At 34.4% G+C, this 10,421-nt stretch overlaps 1 protein-coding gene across 2 annotated transcripts in view; it reads left to right on the top strand.

The window, feature by feature from the left end:
* The window catches only part of LOC106880364 (protocadherin beta-15), a 94,879-nt gene that overhangs the window by 25,416 nt on the left and 59,042 nt on the right, over positions 1–10,421 (top strand). For both annotated transcript variants that reach the window (XM_052973113.1, XM_052973111.1), the window contains exon 2: positions 7,203–9,945. In XM_052973113.1, coding sequence (XP_052829073.1) covers positions 7,561–9,945 — 2,385 coding nt within the window. In that variant the 5' untranslated portion in view covers positions 7,203–7,560. The remainder of the gene's footprint in view (positions 1–7,202; positions 9,946–10,421) is intronic.

The raw sequence follows: 10,421 nt of genomic DNA, 5'->3' as shown, positions 1-10,421 counted from the left end.
TATATATATATATAGATAGATAGATAGATAGATAGATACATGCTCACATACAGACATATACATATATATATATTTGTGTGTGTCTATGTGTTGGCATCAAAATCAGTTTCATGATCAAATGTGGTCCAGTGATCATCAGTATGATTTGAATCCCTGGGTGGAAACTGAACTCAGAAGACAAAGAACTAAAGCCGATACTACAAGGTATTTTCTCTGACATTTTAACAACTTTGTTACTTGGTTGCTGCTAATGTGATGTACTTTCAGTCATGCTACTATAAACTGCAACAGAGCAATGTTTTATGCTATCAATCATTTTCAGTCTGCATTAAATTGAAAATATAGTTATGGTGTATTTACTCTTCCCCCACATTAAACAGTTAGTTATAATATTGTACATTATAAATAAGCATGTGTTACAGAAGGAGAAAAATAATAGGTGCACACCACAATGTGTCAGGCCTTTAATTGAATATTATGTGTTAGTCATTGAACTGCAGCCATGCTGGGGCACTTCTTTCAGCAGTTTCCCTTGATGATCTCAGCTCCAGTTCCTATTTCAATCTGATATTTATTTTATCTTCAATATGGCTGTCCTGTAGGAACCAAAGTTATTACCATTTTTAACCCCAGGAGGAGCTTCCTCCAGCTGGTTAATGATGCAATCTGCACCCGATACGTATTGCAAGCAGGGGAGAAAACCCTTACCATCTTCTAGCAGAAAACGGGACCACCAGACCTTATGATTTTGAGCTATTTGTGCTCATCCTCAGTGGTGGACACCCATCCATTAGAGATAGCAGTAGTCTACTCCAGCTGACAATATATAAAAAAACAAGTGAGAACCAGTTACTGATCTTACAGCAAGCAAAGTTGTTAGTTAGAAAATCTCTATAAGAGAAGAAAGTAGTAACTATACTCAGAAGTATGCTTGTGATGTATATAGGGTGCAGATTGCACAGATAACCAGCCAGAGAAAGTTCCTTCTGGAGTTAAAAACAGTAATAATGGCAGTTCTTATGGAATAGCCATATTGAAGCAGTGATAGATATTACCTCTCAGTATAGTTATTACTTTCATCTCTTATAGAGATTTTCTAACTAGCCACTTATTTATTTTATCAATATCTATTTATTCAATCATTAAATCACTCTGTGACACAAAGGGAGACATATTTGCTCACTAGTTTACACCAGTAAACACAAAGCACAGATATGTAAAAGGAATCTGTAGACATGCATACATATTTTTATATATTACATATGGACCCCCTTCAGTCATGAATGACCATGGGATTGCACCAAGAAAGTTACCTTCCAAAGGACAAGTCTGGGCAAGGTTGTTAATGGAAGACCAGCAGTCACCCATGCATACCAGCCTCCCCTCTTCATGCCACTGATGTTATCCAAGGGAAAGGCCACTCGAAAGGCCTCTAGGACAATGGGAAGATGTTAAGCAATTTGGGACAAGATGGAAAAGTGTGGTACAATCAAGAAGTAATTGGAAGTGCAATGTGACCAGTGAGGTACAACAACATCTGAGTCAGGTTAATACAGTGATGTGTGTGTGGGGAGGGGTCACACTCACACACACACACACACACGCTGAAGAATTGCAGAAACGATGAGTGTTCGGGTGTCCACGTGCTGGAGGTGTCACAAAGATCATAATTTTTCTCAGAATATTGGACATTGTTTCAGACAAAGCTTTTCTCCAGCCTTTGTTCATGAGAATTTAACTTGCTGTTTTTGAATTTTCACTCTAGGGGGGAACTTTTGTCTGCTAACTGCAGGGATAATCTCAGTCAATCAAATTTATAAATCATCATGTTACAAAACTAAGACCTTATAGTAATTTTCTTAAATAATAAACAGTAAAACTACAATTATATATTTGAATACCATATTTGATATTTTATTTATTAAAATTCCAAATGATGGTCTTTTACCATAGGATCAGGATATGTAAAGTTGAAATTTCATTAAAATTATATTGCTACTGTAATATTGTGTCAGGTACTAAATCCAAGCAGCAAAATAACATTTTAGAGAAATAATATATAGAATAGCAGACACATTGCTAAATAACAGAAGTGAATATTATAAAATACAGAAGTATATAACATATTAAAGATATAACATATTAAACATATTAAAGACAAAAATATAATCACTAGTTTAAGTTTAACACTAGAGGGAAAAATTATTAAAAATTTCTCACATATTATTCTGGTATAGCAAATGTTAAATAATGTTAGCTAATTATGTAGCAAATACATGCAACAAGTTTTGTTAGAGAGTTTTCTTATTCACAGCTCGTTTCTTATGACTGCCATACCAATTTAAATTGTTATACATCACATACTCAAACATGTAATCACTATGATTCCACTCCCATGGTTGTAATCCACCTTTTACATCCATTTCCTCTCTGATTCTGCTTATTCTCGTCATTCTGCAAATCACCTAGAATACAGGTTCAGATTTTATGTCTGTAATGATGTATTTTCTATAATTAATGGCAATTCAGAATAAGTTATTTACTTGACTGACAAACTCTTTATTAATAACTGCTATCATCAACCATTGCTTCTTTATGATGATGTTATTACAGTAGACATTTGCTTAAACTTCCTATCATATTTACTGATTGAGAATCAGTTCTTTACAAACTATATTACATACAATGTTACATACTATGTTACATCGCATCACATCTAATGGATCATTGTTTACCTTATTGACAAGATCTGAATTTAGCTCTTTTGGTACCAGTCAAACTAAGACTATTACTAGTCCTGTGATACAAACTTTCAGTCTTAAAATGATCTTTTATTTAGTTTTTCATAGCTTACTTGTTTTTGTCATTAGACTGTGGCCATTCTAGGGCATGACCTTGAAGTATTTTAGTCGACTGGATCAACCCTTGTACTTATCATATTATTTTGTAAAGCCTAATACAGGTTCTATTGTTTTCTTTTGCCAAAACGCTAAGCTATGGGGATGTAAGCACAACAACACTGGTTGTCAAGTGGTGGTGGTGGTGGTGGGGTAGATGCAAACACAGACACAAAATCACACACACATAGATATAGAGATATATATTTAATAGCAACAGAAGCAGTGTTAAAACCAGAAGGTAATCTTGGTCATTGCTGTAATGTGAATGTTGTGTTAGAACACAAAATACTGCATTATTTACATTGAGAGAACGTGCCATATGGACTTGCGTTGCATAAAAGCACATGGTATTATGTCATTGACAGATGAGAGTCGAGAATCATCTGTTATGGCCACCAGAACTGCCAGGTCATGTGATCTTGCCCTGCTATAAGTTCCTATGTCACTGAAGTCAAACAGTGCAATAACAGCTGAATCTCCAGTCCACAATATTTAGAATCACAGTGCATATCTATTCAGGTTAGTGGGCTTCTTAAAAAATAATAGCAACAGAAGCAGTATCAATATCCTTTCTACTAAAAGCACAAGGCTGAAATTTTGGGGGAAGAGACTGAAAGAATGAAGACAAATTACACCCACAGTCGACCGCAGTGGAATTTGAACTCAGAGCGTAAAGACAAACAAAATGTTGCTAAGCATTTTGCCTGGTGTGCTAACAATTCTGCCAGCCTGCCACCTTAGCTGCAGTGTTGATATCGAAAGGTTAATCTTGATCACCAACTTAACAAGGCCAGATCAAGACAAATATACAAATATATATATATATATATATATATATATATGATGGGTTTCTTTCGTTTTCATCTACCAAATACACTCTCAAGGCTTTGGTTGGCCCAAGGCTATATAGAAGATACTTGCTCAAGACTGAACCTGGAATCATGTGGTTGGTAAGCAAACATCTTACCACACAGCCATGTCTGCATCTATAAACCATCATCATCATTGTAATTTTTATCTTCATCATCACCATCATTGTGATTTTCATCTTCATCATCATCATCATCATAAATAATGAATAAAAATTTTCGAACATAATTTCATGCTACATTAATACTGGCCTAACGATGACAAAATTATTTTACTACATTCTTCATTATTTTCAAGATAAGTTTAAACAAAGTCAATATCAATATATTTCAACAGAAACATAGCAACAAAATCTCAAATTAACCCTTTTGGTAGCAATCAATCCAAGATCATCTCTGATGCTATGATACAAACTTTCTGTTTAAAAATGATATAAATCAAAATCTGTCAAAATTTCATTGTTAATATAAGTTCTAAACACCAGCTTAATACTGACAGAGTAACTCTACTAAATTCACTATTATCAACAGAAATATGGTAAAAAGGGGGTTAAAAGAACTAGTGTCAGCTACAGTTACTTTCTTCAGATGTATCAGAATGTGCTCAACTTTTCTATTAATGAGATAAAGACCCCCTTCAATCATGAATGACCATGGGATTGCACCTAGAAAGTTCCCCTCTGAGGAACAAATCTGACAAATTTGTTTGTGGAAGACCAGCAGTTGCCTATACATACCAGCCTCCCCTTTTCATGCCACTGATTGTTATCCAAGGGAAAGGCAAAGGTCAATACAGCTTGGCATCACAGTGACATCACAACTCATTCCTATAGCTGGGTGAACTGGAGCAATGTGAAAATAAAGTGTCTTGTTGAAGAACACAACACACAACCTGGTCCAGGAATCAGAACTCATTACCTCATGATTGTGAGCTTGATGCTCTAACCACTGAGCCATGTACCTTCACATATGTGTTGATAATCACTTTACAAAACTGTGAACAACTTTACTTTCCATCACATCATATGGATACCTGACTCCAGTGGCCTGGATAAAACAAATTACACCCACTTTCTTTCTGACGACTGCTTCACTTTCGGTTTCTATTGCCTTCCATACACATATATACTCCAAATTTCAAATTGTAAGCTATCTAAACACATCCCACATAATCACCTGCTTCCATCTGTCTCAGAGGATTTCCCACTCTTACTATAAGTAAAAGTCCATTTACCTCTCAAACCCAATCAAAGCTTGTCTATGACTGGTGACATTTCTTCATTCATATATTTATAGCTCATTATTTTTATTCCATACTTCAAAATGTCAGAAAAATGTATCTGTTATGGAGTTAATAATTTTCTTTTCACAAAACTTTCTTCAACATTTCAATGTTATTTAGAATATTGATTGGCTCAGCTTTGTCAACATTTTGTAACTACATTTTAGTTCATTATACATTATATGATTCTAAATTTTTTTTTTTCTTTTGCTCTTCAAAAATATTTTTACATAAAACTGATCAATTCTATTCTGCATCCCTTTTATATGAAAGTTGGTGTTAAAATTAGAAAACATATCAGTTGATTTTTTTTTCCTTTAAGCTTCAAATATGTTTTTTATTTTCCCACACTCCTTCTCTATTTCTCACACATATGCTTCACCCTATCAATGTTTTTCTGGTAAGATTTTTTCTGATCAATAATATTTTTTTTACTTATTGAAAAAGGGTAGTCTGGATTCCCATGTGATGATGAAGGCGTGTACCCTTAGGGAGATTCAGCATTATACAGAGTGTGACAAGGCCAGCCATCTGAATTAGAGATACTACTAATTTTTGCCAGCTGAGTGAACTGGAGCAATGTGAAATAAAGTGTCTTGCTCAAGGACACAATGCACCACGGGGAATTGAACTCATGACCTTACAATTGTGAGCTGAATACCCTAACCACTATGCCACATGCCTTCACACTCTATCAAATGTGATGTACTTCAAGATCCAATATTCCAAAAAATAATGTTTCTTTTAGTTTTTTTTCAAGCTGCTGATGTCATCTGTCAACCATGATACTTTCCAGAAAATTTACTGTATGTTGATAACAAGGCAATATTTGAACCCAGAATGTACAGAATTGATGGAGAGTATGTTGGGGGAGATAAAGCTAAAATTTCTAGAAAGCCCAGAAACCATAAAGAGACATCAATGCAGAACATAAAACAAAATTTGATATATAAAATTAATGTGTATAAGTTAAATGGAAAGTTTGAATTTGTGTCTAACAGCAGGCATAGATTTTTGTTGTTAAGAAAAGCATTCTATTCTGTTTACCTGACTACAAATTTGACGGGAGAAATTCGATTCTAATTATTCAGCGTTACTAAAACTTAAAACGAAACATGATCCTATGGGCCCTGGGGGTTTTTTAGAAATGAGTTAACATTTCCATTGACATCATCTTGAAGACAATGTCTTATATAAATAATAACAGAAATACTAATGTAGTTCAAATGTCTTAAAAGTTGAATGGATTATTGTAGAGACATCAAGAAAAATAGGAGAGGCTAATACCATCCAAATTTTGTGTGTATGGCAACTCCCTGTGTTTAACTCTATGTCAAATACTTGTTGAAGCAAAGTTGAGCAGACTAATCAGCAATATTTCCTTAATCCCATAATGATTTCATAACTCTTTACTCTTTACTTGTTTCAGTCATTTCACTGTGGCCATGCTGGAGCACTGCCTTTAGTCAAGCAAATCGACCCCGGGACTTATTCTTTGTAAGCCTAGTACTTATTCTATCGGTCTCTTTTGCCAAACTGCTAAGTGACGGGGCCATAAACACACCAGCATCGGTTGTCAAGCAATGCTAGGGGGACAAACACACACACACACACACACACATACATATATATACATATATACGACGGGCTTCTTTCAGTTTCCATCTACCAAATCCACTCACAAGGCTTTGGTCGGCCCGAGGCTAGAGTAGAAGACACTTGCCCAAGGTGCCACGCAGTGGGACTGAACCCAGAACTGTGTGGCTTGTAAGCAAGCTACTTACCACACACCCACTCTACTTATCATTTCATACATCTGTCTATAAAAAAGAGAAAACATACCATATTTTCCAGCACACAAGTTGAATTTTACAGACAAAAATTTACAGACAAAAGAGGTAGGGTTGTCTTATACACCAAGATGATTTTGAAGGACCATAAATTCTATGTGAAATATGGAAAGACAGACAATGTTTAAATGTTTACACTACATGATTACACTATATTACTATGTCAACTTGTATGCCAGAAAATACTCTATGTTTGAGACCATCATCAGAACACTAAAGTTAATGCATTTAACATTATATTCATAGTTACCTTATTCTTGAATCTTATCATTAATATCCTTTTCTTTTGTTATATTTTCAGAAACTTTTACTGTGAACACAGAAATAATCTTCAATTTCATTTTTATCATTTCTACAACTGGTATTCTTGGTACCAAAGTCGTTTAACAGTGATCCTAAACTTGAGGTTTATTGCTTTAAAATGATACAATAATGCCGGTATCATAATATACAAGGAAAACTCATAACAGTGTCAATGTTATATAAAAGTCCCTGCAAGAAGAAAGATGGTTGTGATTGCAGCAATGTTACATAACAAACTCCAGAACAATGAATGAAGATACTTTGATACTAATGATATGTGACAGACAGCAGAGAAACAACACAGGACATGTTAGCACCAATGTTATATAACAGTCTGCAAAATAAGAAGAGTGGATATGTTGGCACCAATACTATTAATCCTTTCCATTACTTCTTATACCTTTTGTATCGATTTAATTTACCACGTTGAAGAAGAACAGAATTCTGGCACCTATGTAGGTAACATTGTTGCTGACAGCAAAATATTTGATTCCTTGCCTTCGACTGACCATAGTTTAATATGGTTCAGTTTAATAAAACAAAGATTAACTGACGACACTCAGTTATTTAATGTTAGTAAAACTGGGAAACTTTACACCACTCAATTACTAGATGCTGAATCACTTTGTTCTTATGGTAAACAATGTTTCAAGGTTGTGAAAGTTGCTGTTCGACAAGCAAAGATGTTTATGAAAATATTAAAACTGAAAATAGTAATTGAAGATATAAATGACCACTCACCAGAGTTTAGTGACAAGCAAATAAATCTTCAGTTTTCTGAAGGTGACTGGAAAGGAATGAAAAAATCTATCCCGAATGCTATTGATAATGATATTACCGTTCGCAATTCAGAAATAACATATGAGCTTCAAGAAAACCAAAACAAACCATTTGCACTGTCAGTATCAAAAAGTCTTGATGGAAATTCAGAATTGGGAATATATTTGAAAGAAAAACTAGACAGAGAAAAACAGGAAATGTATGTGATTAAAATCATTGCAAAAGATGAAGGTACGCCTTCAAAGCAAGGAATTTTACTGGTTCATATATCTGTAACCGATGTTAATGATAATGCTCCTGTTTTCTCTCAAGTTGTTTATAATATTTCTATTCAGAACAATGAAAGTTTGCGGTCTCCAATTGCTGTTTTGTCTGCCAGTGATTTAGATTCTAATGAAAATGGTAAAGTTTCCTACTATTTCAGTTCAAAAACATCAGAATCAGCTAATAGACATTTTATGTTAAATGAAGAGACGGGAGAAATATTTTTGAAAGAAACTTTTGCATCTCTTGAAAAGCAAGTCAATGAATTATTTGTGAGAGCAAGTGATAGAGGAAAGCCTCCATTAAGTTCGGCTGCTTTGGTTCTTATAAATGTCATTAACCAACAAAATAATTACCCAACTATCAATGTAAATTTTCTGACTCCCCTCAGTGAAAGCTCAGCAGCTATTTCAGAAGATACTGAAGTTGGTAGTTTCATTGCATATGTTATGCTGATTGATAATGATGCTGGATCAAATGGGGAAGTATCATGTGAACTTCAACACAATAAATTCCAGCTTCTAATGTTGGGCTCAAAAGAATACAAAATTATTTTGAAAAATTCAGTTGACCGTGAGACAAAAGATCATTATACTATTACGATAGTATGTCAAGACGAGGGAACTCCCCCATTAGAAATTGTACAGAAATACTCCATTGAAGTAATGGATGTGAATGATGTGCAGCCAAAGTTTACAAAGAATATATTTAAGTTTTTAATTTATGAGAATGAAAAACCTTATTTCCCTGTAGGTTTCATCAATGCCACAGATTCTGATCTTGGGCTTGGAGGCCAGCTGACATTTTCTTTGTTAGCTAATAATAAATATAGACTTCCATTCCAGATAACAAGCTACGGATTTGTATCCACAAACCAGTCTGTTGATCATGAATTACAGAATGTTTATAATTTCCAAGTCAAGGTGAAAGATAATGGAATACCTAACCTTGAAAGTATTGGTGAAGTTATTGTTGAGGTTATTGATCAAAACGACAATGCTCCCTATTTTACATTTCCTAGTGTTAACCCTTTCAATCTAGACGTCCACTACCATCCGCAGAGCAAAAGTGACATCACAACCCTAAGAGCTTCTGACAGAGACAGTCATGTTAATGCTTTCCTCAAGTATGAAATACTTGGAGGCAATGAGAAACAGTTATTTGCAGTTAATCCTTATACAGGAGTTTTATCTTTTTCACGTACAGTTTACCAAAACGACGCTGGGTCATATGATATAAAAGTAGCTGTCAAAGACAGTGGTACACCAGTTTTATCAGCAACGACTAGATTGTCTTTAACTCTGACTGTTAGCAATACAACATCTGTCTTGTTTACTGGTTCACATTCCAAATCTGGAAGTATGCTAGATATAAACATTGTGATAATTATTGTTGTTATTGCTGTTGTTGTGTCGATATCTATAGTAGTATTTATTACAATATGTATAGTTCGGCACAATAATCAACGGAATCTAACAAACAGCCCCTCATTGAATGCATCAATCCAGCCTTGGAGGGAAATGAGACATTTGATATCACAAACAAACAACCTCGTCATTATAACAAAGAACCCTGATGACATCAAACATAAAAACATGCAGCTTGTAGATTTGGAAAGTCAACTTGTCCCGGAAGCTGAATTCAACAAACAATGGAAGTCTTCAAATCTCAGCAGAAATCTTCCTTCAGCAAGTCAGGTAAATACAGCATCTCTTTGATCTTTGAGATGTCTTTATATTTCTCATTCAGTCTCTCTCTCTTTCTTTTTTCTCTCTTTCTCCTTTTTTCTCCCTCTTTGTGTTTCTGTCTCTCTCTGACCTCCCTGGCTCCATTGTCTTTCATACACAGATATACATCATTACATTTCATAAGAATTCTCTCTTTCAGTCTTCCAATCAGATCACTGATATTATTATTTCATTCTTCTGCCTCTTGCATGTTCTCTTTCATCTTTTCTTCATTTCCAGAGTCATTTATTTGCCTTCAATATATGGACAAATAATTATAAACAATATCACATAAGGCTTGCGTGATACATGATATATATTTATATATATATATGATTTTAGATATCACACACTCACACACACACACACACACGCACGACAATATATCGATGTATATGTATACACATAAGCATATATATGTACATGTATATATATAAATATATATA

This window comes from Octopus bimaculoides, chromosome 14 (genome assembly GCF_001194135.2).
Source record: "Octopus bimaculoides isolate UCB-OBI-ISO-001 chromosome 14, ASM119413v2, whole genome shotgun sequence".
Classification (NCBI taxonomy): Eukaryota; Metazoa; Mollusca; class Cephalopoda; order Octopoda; family Octopodidae; genus Octopus; species Octopus bimaculoides.
The sequence above is the reverse complement of the archived record's forward strand: the minus strand, read 5'-3'. Positions and strand labels throughout refer to the sequence as shown.